At 39.6% G+C, this 15,171-nt stretch overlaps 1 protein-coding gene across 6 annotated transcripts in view; it reads right to left on the bottom strand.

Annotated features, from left to right (window-relative positions):
• PARD3B (par-3 family cell polarity regulator beta) overlaps window positions 1-15,171 on the bottom strand; it is a 734,574-nt gene that overhangs the window by 450,469 nt on the left and 268,934 nt on the right. For all 6 annotated transcript variants that reach the window (XM_053281579.1, XM_053281603.1, XM_053281561.1 and 3 more), the window contains 2 exons: window positions 7,874-7,960; window positions 491-616 (listed from right to left, as the gene is read on the bottom strand). In XM_053281579.1, the coding sequence (XP_053137554.1) occupies window positions 491-616; window positions 7,874-7,960 (213 nt within the window). The remainder of the gene's footprint in view (window positions 1-490; window positions 617-7,873; window positions 7,961-15,171) is intronic.

The following is a 15,171-nucleotide window of genomic DNA, read 5'->3' as shown; positions in this document are numbered from 1 at the left end:
AAACATATCTTCAAACAGAGAATATACAGTAGCTGTTGTAGTGAGAAAGAAAAACATCCTTAAAAACAAGTGTCTGGCCTTCAGGGTGATATATAAGCAACTTGACTAATAAGTTTTATTTTGACTAAAATAAGTTTTAGTCTTATTTTGACTAATAAGTTTTGTACCTTGCTCCTCAAGAAAAAAAAATGGCATTAAGTTTCTCACTCAAGAAAGACTATGAGGTCATTACCTGGGTTATTACCATCACTATTCCAATAAATTAGTCAAATGTTCAGGTTAAGATTAGAATCTGGTCATCCAGCAACATGATATATCTACTCTCAATGTAACTATACCGGGTGGGGGGGAGGTACTTCAGCTCCTAATTTGAAAGAACAGCTTCTTTTAGAGTTGTGGCTCTCTTATATTTAGCAGAGTAAGTTTCCTTATTCCATCCAGCATGCAATTCTCCAGTGGCTGTTAAAACAATGCATAAAAATGCACTCACTGTGCAAAGGTTTTATCTGCAAGTTCTATGTCATTGATTTTCACGATGCATTCATTTTCAAGGAAAAGTCCATCCCGCTTAGACCGGCTATTCTCCTCAATGCCACGAATAAAGAGCCCTAAAATCCTGGGTGGGGAGGGGGGATGCAAAACAAGTTAAAAGTTAATTCCCTTCTTAGACAATTGCATTTTAAATAAGAAATGCATATATGAGCAAAAGAGAAGGAAGCGGGGGGGGGGGGGGAGAGAAGGAAATGATTTCTAATCAACTCCAAATATGCACACATTTCCAAAAGCTAAAGAAATCCGAGTTGTTTACCTGCAACTGCTCATCTTTAAATGGTGCTCTGTGCAGTCATAAATATGAGATAGGGCCTGTGTAGACTTCAGGCAGAAATTATTGTCCTATCAGTCTTCTAAATATTTCTTCCAAACTGTTTGCTTTTTTCCTTTTGTAAACTGAATGGCCATGTTAGTGCCAATTAGATTATAAAGGAAGAGCAAGCTGGCTTCAGAAGGTGATATTCTACCATAGATCAGTATTTTATTTTGTTTCATCTAGCAGGGCAGGGCTTTACTGGTCCTTCCTGATACTTTTTTTGAGCCTTCTTTGATCTTTCAGTGGCCTTCTATTCAACTGATAAGGAACTATTGAGGGCTGTTGGGTGTGGAGCCCTGTGTGGTGACACTAATTCAGAAGTTATATCAAAATACCTCAAAGAAGATAAGGTACAGAAATAAGGGAAATTAAACAAGGTTGTCTGTTGGTTCCACTCCTTTTCAATCTTTATCTAAATGATTTGGTTCCATTTTTTAATAGAGCAGATGTTCGTGCTCCCAACTATTGAAAATAGGAAGATGAAAGTATTGTTATATGCTGATGATATGGACTTACTTTTATTAACTCATTAAGGCTTGAAGAAATAGCTGGCTAATCTATATCTACTAGCTCACTATCTCTGTGCTTTTTCCTTTTCTCTATCTCCCTGAATCTTCTTAAAAGCCAAAACAAAATAAAACAAAAATGATGGTCACAGGTGGACACACCTTAGGTCACTCAGGTCATATAACCCATCAATTGAAAACCACAGCAATAGAAAACATATTGGTTTAGGCTAGGGAAGATTTTCAGCACTGTATAAACTTTGGATTACTTAACTTCATATCCCACAAAACTTTACTGTTTAACAGAGTTAATCACTTTATTTTTGTGAGGCTCACATATCATGATCATACTTAAGCACATGCTCTGCCTATGTCCTATAAATCTCTCCTCTTAGTAGCTGACTGGGAACATAGAATGACCACACACACACACACACACCCTCTATTACAATATCTCAGTGAGAGTTTCATCTGAAGGCATAATATTCCACTGAAGGTAGCTCAGTCACAGCTATGACCAGATATACAGGTGAAACTCGGAAAATTAGAATATCGTGCAAAAGTCCATTAATTTCAGTAATGCAAATTAAAAGGTGAAACTGATATATGAGACAGACGCATTACATGCAAAGCGAGATAAGTCAAGCCTTAATTTGTTATAATTGTGATCATCATGGCGTACAGCTCATGAAAACCCCAAATCCACAATCTCAGAAAATTAGAATATTACATGGAACCAAGAAGACAAGGATTGAAGAATAGAACAATATCGGACCTCTGAAAAGTATAAGCATGCATATGTATTCAGTACTTGGTTTGGGCCCCTTTTGCAGCAATTACTGCCTCAATGCGGCATGGCATGGATGCTATCAGCCTGCGGCACTGATGAGGTATTATGGAAGACCAGGATGCTTCATTAGCGGCCTTCAGCTCTTCTGCATTGTTTGGTCTCATGTCTCTCATCCTTCTCTTGGCAATGCCCCATAGATTCTCTGTGGGGTCAGGTCAGGCGAGTTTGCTGGCCAATCAAGCACAGTATACTGTATACTTTTCAGAGGTCCGATATTGTTCTATTCTTCAATCCTTGTCTTCTTGGTTCCATGTAATATTCTAATTTTCTGAGATTGTGGATTTGGGGTTTTCATGAGCTGTACGCCATGATCATCACAATTATAACAAATTAAGGCTTGACTTATCTCGCTTCGCATGTAATGCGTCTGTCTCATATATCAGTTTCACCTTTTAATTTGCATTACTGAAATTAATGGACTTTTGCACGATATTCTAATTTTCCAATTTTCACCTGTACACCCATTGCAGCATGATGGAATGCAACTGATTTTGACTGATTATTGAAAGTTGCCATATCCACTCAGCAAATACTGAGATATCGAGAAGGTATTCCCAAGTGGTTTACTGGAAACTCTGCGGAAATAAGTCTGGACATCAATTTTGGTCATAATCAGAGCAGCTGACATTCTAAGACAGGATCAAAAATAAAATCATCCCTCTCTTCATGCATGAAGGGAAAGGGGCACTGCACATGTCTGAGGTTAAGAATCATCACATAAAGCCAGGATTCAGTCCTGGGTCCACATTACATATGAACTGGGCCTATAATTTCTGTGTCAGCTTCCCCTCTACAAAGTGCCTATACAGAAACCAGTTTCATAACTTGACTCTGTCTCTTATTTCTTTTTAATTGTACAATGTTCTGTTTATGGTTTCAGCCTAAATATATGCCTAAATTTGCATATGCAAAAAAAACCTGTAAGCAGTTGAGGGTCTCAAAGGAAAACTAAAGTTGATAATTATGTAATATTTTGTTTCTTGGCATATATTTTTAAATGATGTAAGCATGCTTTTCTAAAAATGCACTGTACATTTCTTATTGATTCCTATTATATTCAGTATTTATACAATTCAAAAACTTTTAATGCTTTTTAAAAATGAATTTGTGACTACTATCAGAAATATCCAATTAAATTTCAGCCCTAGAGGTCATCAGTGAACTTCATTAAGGGAAACATTAACAAAAGCAAGGAGATTCTTAAAATTGTATGTTTATCAGTTAATGATCTTAACAAACCCTACTGTGACTAACACAACAATCCTATAGCTTTCTATGATAACCTTCTGGTCTTAGATCCTCATTTGAAATGTAGAACATAGACATACGGATTGAGTTAAGGGTGTTCCGGCATCATAAACTCATTACTTCCTAACTTTTATTATATAGTGTCTCAGCATTAATGTTGTTTTAATGTATTTTTTAAATTTTAATTTCCTCTCTTTTATTGTAAGCGTGAGTGTGTGTGTGTGTGTGTGTGTTTTCATTCCCAGGAAATTTGTGTCAAGGCAGAAATACAATGTTGGTTGTATACTGATACTTAAGCCAAAACGTTTGAAGAAAGACATTATTTCTGTAACAGAAAGTCTCAGTATTATAGTGAGAAGACAACATGCCTGTCAGTGTTATGAGAAGGTCCTTTCCAAAAACACGAAAGTCTACTGCTCTCCAATTTAATTTTTTCATAGTTAAACACTTCTACAAGCCAACTCACAAAATATATTTGGGTTGTTACAAAAAGGTAACAACACAGATATTCTGTAAAAATAACGGAACAAATTATGTGGAAGATAATTACATAAGCATTATACTTCTCTTCTCTGTCAAGTAACTTTGCTAAGTTAGACCTCATCACATTTGTCAACAATAAAAGGGCATGATACAGTTTTTTTGAAAATTCTTTGTAAGCTGCATTCTAGCTTAATGGAATAATTCAACACATTCGTTCAGTATGTAGCAAAAGGTACAATACTCAGTATAACATTTTTTAAATTCTATGATATATTTCACTTGAGAATCACATAATACTTAAAATCATCCAAACCAACACAGGAAAATCTTTAAGTGTTATTTCCCATATAAGTAATTAAAGACATAGAAGCGGTCTCCAAATGGCCTAATGCAGATATAACAACACGAGCATCCCAGAGCCTTACACCCTCTTCTCTTTGGCACTGCAAAAAACCTCCCATTTTCAGTTTTTCATTCATTCATTCATTCATTCAATATCGTCAAAAACAAATATCTCCTGGCAGTTTACAGAAAAACAAAACAAAACAAAACAATAAACCACAGATTAAAACTAACCACTTAAAACCAATTAAAATAATATATCAACAACAACAACAAAACCCACCCACAGCTGCTCAAAGACTTGGTTAAACCAGTGTTTCTTGAGTGCTCTTTTAAGGGCTGCTAGAGATGGTGAAGCTCTTACAACAGGGAGTTCATTCCAGAGTTTCAGGGCTAGGGATGTGCTCGGAATGCAATTCAGCATCCGAATTGCAGCACAATCCCTTTAAAATGAAGAGCGTACACAGCCCCTTTAACACGGAGAAGAGAAGGTCATACCTGTTCCTGCTCCGCTCACCGCCACTTCCGCAATTGTGGCACTCTCCCCAGCTATGGTTATGCGTTGGCAGGATGTCTCCCAGCTGCCCCTGTGTGATGCCAGCACACATGTGGCCATGTGCATGCCAGCATCATGCAGGGGCAACTGGGAGACACCCTGCCGGGGCACAATGGACCTGCTGTCCTCCGTGTTAAAGGGGCTGTGCAAGCCCTCGGTTTTAAAGGGTGATTGTGCTGTGATTCAGAAGGGATGTGTGTTGAGAACATCGCTCATCAGGGCAGCTATGGAAAAGACCTAACCCTGAGTTGCCAACTGACAAGCTGATGGCAACCACAGGCAGACCTCTCTCTCCAAATGATTTTAATAAGCGGTGGGGATCCTGAAACAGAAGGCATTCTCTTAATCAGCATGACATCTGCCCAGAGATCAACACTAACCAAGGTTACTTTTTACCAGTTTAAACCAGATTTGGAGGTGAGGTGTGAAAATTACCCATGGTTAAGCATTAGCAATTAGGGGTGTGCACAGAACCGCAGAGCTGCAGTCCGGCACTGTGGGGTGGGTTCCTTTAAGGGCGGGGAGGGTTTACTTACCCCTCCCGCCCTAGTATTTATTGTAATAATTGGGGCGGCAGGATACCTCCCTGCCGCCCCTTGTCCCTCTGCAATGCCGCCTCCAGGACGGGGTGGGCGCGTGCACGGCTCTGCGAAGGGAAGATGCTGTTGCTGAGGGAATCACGTTTTAAAAGGTAACTACTGATGGCAATGGTAAACCCGAACGAGAAGCCGGCACAGCACCGAGCCGGCCTCCGGCGCCTCTCCGCCCGGCGGCTCCCCCATCCTGAGCCTCCGCCAGCAGCCACTGAGAGGAGCTCCGCCAGGGAGGACGTGCCGCCGCGCCCAGCCCACCCTCACTTCCGGCTCCCAGGCGACTTCCCCCCACATACAGCATGGCCCGATGGGAGGAGGAGAAGGAAGGCAGCCACGCTGTATGTGGGGGGAAGTCGCCTGGGATCCGGAAGTGAGGGTGGGCTGGGTGCGGCGGCACGTCCTCCCTGGTGGAGCTCCTCTCAATGGCTGCCGGCGGTGGCTCAGGATGGGGGAGCCGCCGGGCGGAGAGGCGCCGGAGGCCGGCTCGGTGCTGTGCCGGCTTCTCATTCGGGTTTACCATTGCCATCAGTAGTTACCTTTTAAAACGTGATTCCCTCAGCAACAGCATCTTCCCTTCGCAGAGCCGCGCACGCGCCCACCCCATCCTGGAGGCGGCATTGCAGAGGGACAAGGGGCGGCAGGGAGGTATCCTGCCGCCCCAATTATTACAATAAATATGAGCCCTGGAGGGGGAAAAGCAGTGGGAGGGGTAAGTAAACCCTCCCCGCCCTTAAAGCTACCCCCTCCACCTGAACTGAACCGGCCAGTTCCGGACCGGTCCGGACGATCCAGAGGCCTTTACAATGGCCTCCGGACCTGTCCGGACCCATCCCTATTAGCAATGGGCTTAATTCTACACAGTGGATAACACTAAAACGTTAGAGGGAGGAATGTAAACAAGAAGGGAAAGGAATAGGTAAAACAATGGTTAAGGGAACAGGAAATGTTATGTTTGCCAATGTGCCATGAACAGAATACACTGAAGTAGGTTCGAAGTAGTATAAAATATCTATGTATTTTACAGACTTTATTTACATGGATACACACACACACACACACACACACACACACACACACACACACACACACAGACAGAGTTCCAACCAGTGGAAGCATTCTGTTAATTTGTAACATAATATGAATTTTGTAGCTTAGTCAGAATTTCATCCTAAATGAGGCAATAGCAAACTTCATCTGATTTTATCATGTGTGCAAATGGATAAAATTAGGGACTGGAGAACACTTGTCACTTACTCTGATTTTTTAATCGTACTTTTCCCATGCAGCCCGACTACTTGAAGAAGATAAATCTAAAGTACATTTTACTACACAGCAATATCGTTAGCAACACTAAAAAGTAACTACTTTGGAAACTACACTGAAAAGTGTTATGTATATAAATAAATACATCTCACTTGTGTGTCAAATACAAAACTACAGAGAAATCTCTGCATTTAAGTTACTTTGACAGGAAAAAGGTTTAATGTACTGGGGGAAAAGATGACAGTTTTAAGTACATTGGCATGGATTTGTTAGTACAAGCTATTTGTGACACCAAATCACAGCGTTCAGCCACTTTCAGTTATTCAAGAAAAGTTCACAATACAGTAACATAATATGGTAACCACAATCCAATTTAATGTACAATATGACTTGAAAAAATTAATCATTAGACAACCAAATTGCTTAATACCAACCAACCTTCCATTTAAAAAGAAGAATAGATGTGAGACACAGACGCAAATGGAAATAAAACCTCCTCACATTTCACACTGTAAGACATACCTAGCATCAGGGGTCAATTCAGCAAATTTGCTTTCCTCTCCCACCCTGGTAATACTTTGTCGGGGGGGGGGGGGTTTAAAATGCTAAGATGCTTAGGTCCAACTTTATCAAAAAAGATGGAGTTCCTATTTAACAAAATGGCAATGTTAGAGGAAGAATATATTATTTGTTTGTTTATTTATTATTTACTGCATTTATATACTGCCTAGTATAAAAATCTCTAGGTGGTGTACAGACTTAAAACATAAAATATAACACATTTAGAATTCATAAAAAGATAAAAATTATAGATACAAAAAAACATTAACATTTAAAAATCGAATCTCAGTTGAAGGCCTGGGAAAACAGGTAATTATGAGGCACAAAATTATTATAAGTACCTTCACTTACTATTTATCTTTTTGTTTAGATATTTTCAAGGAATAAAAGAAAGACTTTTTCCCCATTAGCAAGCTCTCCTCTGTTTCAGTCTCATGATTTATGCTTTCTGGATTCCCAACCCCCACTGTGACTTAATTTTGTTATTTCCATTATTTTTGATGGATGCTTTAATGTTTCTTTGATGTTCTGGACATCTCTTGTTAAGAAAGAAAAGATGGGATATATTTTTTAAAAAAATAAATAAATACAGAAATTCCTTACCTTCCACTTAATGATGAAAAGTATGGTACCACATGTATACCCAGAGGACCACCTTCCCCAGAAATCTCCACCATTCTTGTTACACCACTAATAAAATGGAAAGAAAAATATAAAAATCCAAAAAGAGAACAAAGAGGCATAAATAACTTCTTGAAACTTTGAACTCTCATGCACACACAGCGCCTCTACCAACTTCTTGTACTCCTAAAAATTTTCATTTCCACAGACTACCTTGCCAACAGAAACATAACTATTACATGTGCCTCAGAAAACTGAAAATGAATTAATAAAAACAATAATCAACAGTTTTATTTGTTGACTGCACCTTAACAAATTGTTCTCTGGGTTTTAATATTATGAATAATATAATACAGTTAATATAATACAGTTAATATACACGTCACTTCTGGGTGTCCACATACTGGACATAACATTAAAGTAGTGCCTGAACACATGGAATCCAATCCATATTTATTAACTCTCATTACCTGCAAATACGGCATCTATGATTTTGCGTATCCATAGTCGGGTAATTGGCACCCGACCTCAGTATACACAGAAAAAAATGGAGGGAGGGTTACATTCGCGTATCCACAGATCAGGGGTGGCCAGAAATAACCTCAGAGGTCATTTCTGGCTGCCATTTTGTGGCCCATTTAAAAAGGAACCCCCCCCGGTGATTTTTCTTTTTAAAAAATGGGGTAATTGAGTCTCTCGTGGGGCATTGCTGGACTGCTGAGGACCTGCTGAGCACAGTAGGGCATTTTACTTGGCTTTTTCATGTCCCTCCCCCTGCATTTTCTGCGCTGTAGGAGCCTAAACACTGGATTTCCATTACCCTGATGCCCTGGTATTTGCGGTTTCAGTATCTGCAGTACTTACTGAGAACAGAACTCTCACAAATACCGAGGTCCTCCTGTATTGCACAGGTAGGACCAACAAACTTTGTACTTCATTGTGTAGACCATATTTCAATCTGGTGCTCCTGTTGGACAGCCATGCCATTTCACCAAGAAAAATCTCTATATTGCCGGAGGCCTATCTGATTCCCTCTCTAAACTGTGGTGGGGAAAGTCACTTCTATTTATTCTATTTTCTGTACTTGAGCAGCCATGTCATTTGCAATCCTGAGATTCTGTCATAAACACACTGATCTTATACTAAAATGCAATGTAATTTGTTCAGCTTATTAGAAGTGTTTTTATATCCAAATACATTCCACAAAGTCTTTTAAGGTGATTCTGTACATCCATTTCTCCCACCTATCTCCACTTGTTTATTTAAGGTATTTTTCTCAGGTCAAATCACTTATTCAAAGTCTCTTTAAAGAGGCTAATGGTTGAATTAAATTGGGACCTGAGCACATAGCAGAACATTCAGACAATATTTTTGTTTTACCTATATTCAACTCTGCCTAAAAAGGGGGGTGGGAAGTCAATGTTGGGGGTTTCTGGGGAGAGGGAAGGATTCCAAATGCTTGTATGATTCAGTGCTCAGCTGTAATCTGAAACAGACCACAACACCAAATTATATTACATGATGAAACTAAAGTAGTTGTAAAGAGTGATTGTTTAGAAAGTATTGGCAATTATAACTGATCATATCCTAAGGTCTAATTCTGCAAATGGATGTAGCCCCACATACGAAAAAGGATTTGCCAATCCCCACTTCCTAATGATTTGCCCATGCCAGCCTCTCCAGAGGGTCCCCAAACTCAGGAACAATTTTCAGGGGACTGGTAAATTTTCAGTGTTGTGGGAGTGCAACAAAAATCGCCCCTGCCCCCTTGTGTGAATGGAAATATTTCCATTTGTGAAACATCTTAAAATATCATATTTCCAAAAATTGCTATTTGTTTCTGAAAGACTTTCATAATATGCATACATAAACCAGGTAATGCTGATTCTGTGAGGCAGATATATTTTTAACTTTATAAATGCAAGAACAATTAACTATATGTTTCCCTATGTTGTTGATACACCACATTTTACAAAGAAATCAAAATAGGAAGAAATAACATCTATTCATAAAAAGCCTGGTGAGTTATTGCAAAAAAAGGCTGAGTATTTCTGCTAACAATTGGTAGACCAACGTTTAATCAAAAGCTATACCAACTGCATTATTGAAATACAAAAAGAAAAAAAACTAAATATATGTAGTCATATAATGTATTGTTAAGTATAACAATTTTACAGTGTCAAAGGGGTAATTTTACAATGCCAACGTTTTCACAAATTAGACCAAGCCAGGCTTGTTCTGAGGCAGATTTTATGCCATGCCTCTTTATTAACGAACAGTAGTATACACTTCTTGCTTCTTGTATCATCAATGGATAGAGTAAATGGGTGAGGACGAGGAGCCCTGAACTGATATCTTCATAATTCTTATACTGGAACAAAATAACTAATCCTGAGGGGAAATAATATATAAAAAATAGGCACATCTTTTAAAAATGTTTTTAAGCATTTGACATTATATTCAATGTTATTTACACTTAATTCCTTTTAATGGCAATGGTGGTTGCTCAAATCACAGTAAGCATACATAAAGCCCCTACACAAGTTTTCTACTTCTCACAGAAAGTCTCCACATGGGCCCTGCCACCTCGTCATGAACCCAACAACGATCCCAAACCAAATGGTGCCTCCATGGGAGCCGTCACTTCCATCAGTTCCAAGAGCAGCTTACAGAGAGTAAGACCACTGAAACCAATACTCTTAAGGTTGACACACAATAGCTCAATCATATCATGGAGGGCAGGGGAGAGAGAGAGACTGTGTGTGTTCTTCATGCCAACAAAACATTTCAGTTTGTTGTCAATGTATTTTCCATTTTGTACATATAAAGAATATCAGATAAAGGTCTGGGAAATGATTACCAATGACTGATGTTTGAGCACAGTATATAACAGCACGCGGGAGGCAATACAAGGAAATCAGGAAATTTAGTCAATCAACACAGAGCATTATCTGCTGATTAAATCTACAACACTGCAGGAAATTAAACAGGCAACAAAACAGGAAAAACAACAACAAACTTGTTGTGGTCAAGTGGGCAATAATAGGTGGCTGCCCAGACAAGTACCAGATATCATGCAGTGGCTGAAGGAGTAAAACTTCAGTTTTGAGAGATGCCATGTCAAGTGCTGAGTGCATTGTGGGGAAAATGCAATCACTATGCCTAGGTATTGTAGATCACCAATAGGCTGTTATTCCATCTTCATTATATTGGGCACATTATCAGAAGCATTCCAATAAGAAGCATTCTGCAACACAAATTATTGTACAGGTTGAGTATCCCTTATCCGGACTGCTTGGGACCAGAAGTGTTCTGGATTTTGGATTTTTCCGGATTTTGGAATATTTGCATAATGAGATGTCTTAGGCATGGGATCCCTGTATTGTACCTTTACAAAACAGAGCAGGCACCAACAGAACGCCAAAACAGATGCCATCAGAGCAGATGCCAAAATGAGCAGAGGGTGGAGGAGGGAGGCTTTCCCTTTTTCCTCTGGCACCAAAGTGAGAACATCAAAAACATTAAAAAGCTTCACAATAAAAACAGAGCCGCAACTAAAGAGAATTACAGACAAAACTCCTGTCACTAACAGCCTTCTGAAATAAGTTTTGACTGCATGTTTAAAAGGCGAAAACAAGGAGGATACACGGACCAAGAAACAAAACATATACTGAAAAGTATATAAACCGTGTAGAGAGTCTATTCACACACACACAAAGGATAAATAAACATATGTTATGAAGCACACAATTACAAAGAAATAGCCTATGTTCTAGATCCCAAAAAGTGTGGCTGAAGGTTTAATTGTGTCCATAGTCCTTATACATGTGGATATATAGTTCTTCCAGATCTTTACTTTTCTTAGGTTGGTTCTTGTTCCGGTTGTAACTCCACAAGTTACTCAAAAATCTTCCAGAACCATTGCTCCTTCTGATGGATGCTCCTTGTCCAAGTAATACCCAACAGGTATCTTAGGTAATTTTAACCTGTTTCCTCCTGCTTGAGCAGGACTTCCTCAGGAGAAGTGAGCTGAATACACAATAATACATATATCATTTTAACAAAAATACCTTCAACAAATAGTATTAAATCAAAGGGTTAGAAATTTTAAGTTATTACTCACATTTATTTGTTCTGAAGTGACACTGCACTTGCCAGTGGTTTCTGAATTAGAAATCCTACTGAGTACCAAGTTGTCCTGGCTTCAAATGGTACAGATAACGCTTAATATATCGTACAGCGTCTGTCAAATGTTTTCACAGCCCTTTGATCAAAAGGGATGTGCCTCATTATCCAATCTCGTCTAAATGACCAATTATATTCGTGTGTGTGTGTGTGTGTGTGTGTGTGTGTGTGTGTGTAAACAGCAATGCTAAGCTTTCAAAAAAGTCATGGACCTTTTGTCCCTTTTAAATTCCCAATTATACAAATACAATGTGGAACCAAAACATAGCTTAAGTGAATACTTATCAAAGATATATACATAGTCCCATTCTCCAACAGGAGAGACTCATAGTCCTTCCAGTCTCTTTCCCATTAGTGTTCTTTGAACCCATTCCACATCCAAATCTTTAAGTAGGGCCAGGATCAAAAATAGTAAATTATGCCTATAGATAACTGGAGAGGTCATTGACCTGATTTAGACCAAAAGGTTCCAAAGTCCAGAGCTGATGTATATAAAATGCCTCCCTCTGTAGGAGGTCAATTTTGATATTTGCGTAAGAAAATTCTTTTTGTTTGTATCTATAGATAACGAAAAATTCCAAATCATTACAGGAGTGCCCTGCCTGCATGAAATGATTAACCATGGGGCATTCCAAATTTTGGTTCCTAATGCGAGAGCGATGTTCCAAAATGCGGGCTCTGGCTGTTCTGGTTGACATGCCTTTGGAGCATTCCAGATTTCGGATGTCCAGATAAGGGATACTCAACCTGTATTATATTACTTCTATTTTGCCTATAACTCATTATGTGAACATATGAGCAAAAGTAAACATTGCCTTCAACTTTTGGCTATATACACAGGTAAGCAATGAAAGAGGCAAGAGGGACCTCTGGATGCTACCATGTCTTGATCTGAAGGAGCATTCTTACAATACTTCTACCACTAGGCTGAGATCCATCAAGAAGTCAAAGAAAGCAGATCAGCACTGCTTTAATGGGGGCCTAGAACCAGAATACTACTGTTGATTAAGTAAACGTACAGCTAGAATTCGTAAGGGGGGGTGGTATTCCCAAATAATAAGTGCTAAATTATTAAATGCTATTGTTAACTGCCCAGAGATGAAAATTTGGAGCGATGAACAAATTTGATTAAAAATAAATAAATAAATAAACAAATTGAAGATCAGCAAGAGAATAAGACTGTTTTGATTAAACTTCTGGGGAAGTCAAAAGAAACTCCTATCTAAAGCAACTAGCAGAATGTGTCTTAGGTCATAACAGGGGGCGGGGGGGGGCCACTGCTACAATGAAACTGTTAGCACCTAAAAACACAGAATGTCACAGAGTATAAGTTTCAAGATACTAGAAGTCTGACAAACCTGAAACTGAGAATTTATCTGTTAGAAAATGCTTTGAGAAGGAAGAGACAACAGTTTCATAAGAAAAAGACAGGGGGAAGGTAGTAAAGCCCATAATAGGTTAACCACAGAACAACCAACAACATTTTTATCTGGGAAACCACAAATAAATGGGGCCAGTTCAGACATTTATGGTTACTTATTGACTGTACAATGTACAATGATATATATCAAATGATGGCCCACATGTGTGAATGGCTAACAGAGATTTAAAAACCCCACAAAACTTGCACATCATCCAGTATCAATCTAAAGCAATACTTTCCCACAGAACAAGTTCACACATTAAGTTTAGAGTTGACAGCTACATTCAAACATCAGTTCAAGCCATGGTTTGCATTTATGTCTGATCCTACAGCTGTGTTTTATTTTATTTGTGGGGGGGGGGGGTGTACACTGTATTCAGGTACAGTACAGCATGCCTGAGCGCGCCCAGAAGTCCCGTCCCCAGGCACTGATGCCCCAGGAAGCCTCATTCTCGCTGCACTGTTCACTGTTATGGTTTTCGCCTGAAGAGGTAAATGCCATAGGAAAGATCAGAGCAGTTTCTGTTTCTGCAAGGCTGGGGTGCTCCAGCCTGCCAAGCACGGAAGTCAGCGTGATCATGCTTACAGTGTGAAAAGCCATAACTGTGAAAGCCATAACTGTGAGCAGCATGGCAAGGACAAAGCTTACAGGCGCATCACCACCCGAGATGGGACTTCTGGGTGTGATCTGTAATACTGGACACAAATACAGCATCCTTCCCCCAGCCCTGTCACCATTTCGACAGGTCTACTGTCAGCTCATATAGTATGACTTGCAAGGGACTTCCAAACCAGTAAATTAAATGATTTGAAGCTAGCATGAAAATTGGGATGTGCTAACTGTGATTTGCTATTACATCAAAATTCACAAACAGTTGACAAACCACACTTACTACCACTAGTCCACCTCATGAAGTTGCTGCACTATGCATACAGGAGTGAACTTATTTGAAGCTGAATGCTACTCAAGCCATGATTTAGATTATAATTGCTATGGGTCAATTCAAACATCACACCAAACCTTAGGTAAACGTAGCTGAGGTAGGTGTTTCTGATTGTCTGAATGTGTGAAGCTGCAATTCCACAGATCTGTTTTTGCCTTCAAACCCGAATTTGAACCCTCTGTTTGTAGTGAGCTTCATTGTCGAAACTGGAGGTTCCGAGGCACCATTGTGTCATCCGAATTCTGCGGCCGCTGTAACTTGGGTTTTGTGAGGAAGCTCCTCCCACTCCCATAAAGAGGTCACCTTGGAACAGCTCAGAAATGCATCTGTTTTAGGGCAGTAAGACATCTCTTACTGGCTGACTCTCAGAGCAAAGGCTCTGCTTCCGCCATCACCTCACTCCTCCTGCTGCTGCGTGGCAATAGTGATGCTACATCCCTAGAGTTTCTGCATTTAAAGGGACAGGATCAGATCAGAATAAGCCTGCTTTCCCCTAATTGCTTTGGACCCAACATGTTCCTGAGCAAGAAAGGGCTGGGAGGAAATGATGGAGAGAGCGGGAGAGAATTCTCAAACGTTATCATTCCAGCATTTATGTCCAGCGGACATTAAACCCTACATAAAAACATACATAAACAGATTTCTGTAAACACACACAGCGGCCTCCCTATACCAGCACCGAGGAGTCAGAGCAAAAGCAGAAAAGCTCAGGCAATAAAATGAGTTTT

The sequence above is a fragment of the Hemicordylus capensis genome, chromosome 1, assembly GCF_027244095.1.
Source record: "Hemicordylus capensis ecotype Gifberg chromosome 1, rHemCap1.1.pri, whole genome shotgun sequence".
NCBI classification, from domain to species: Eukaryota; Metazoa; Chordata; class Lepidosauria; order Squamata; family Cordylidae; genus Hemicordylus; species Hemicordylus capensis.
The sequence above is the reverse complement of the archived record's forward strand: the minus strand, read 5'-3'. Positions and strand labels throughout refer to the sequence as shown.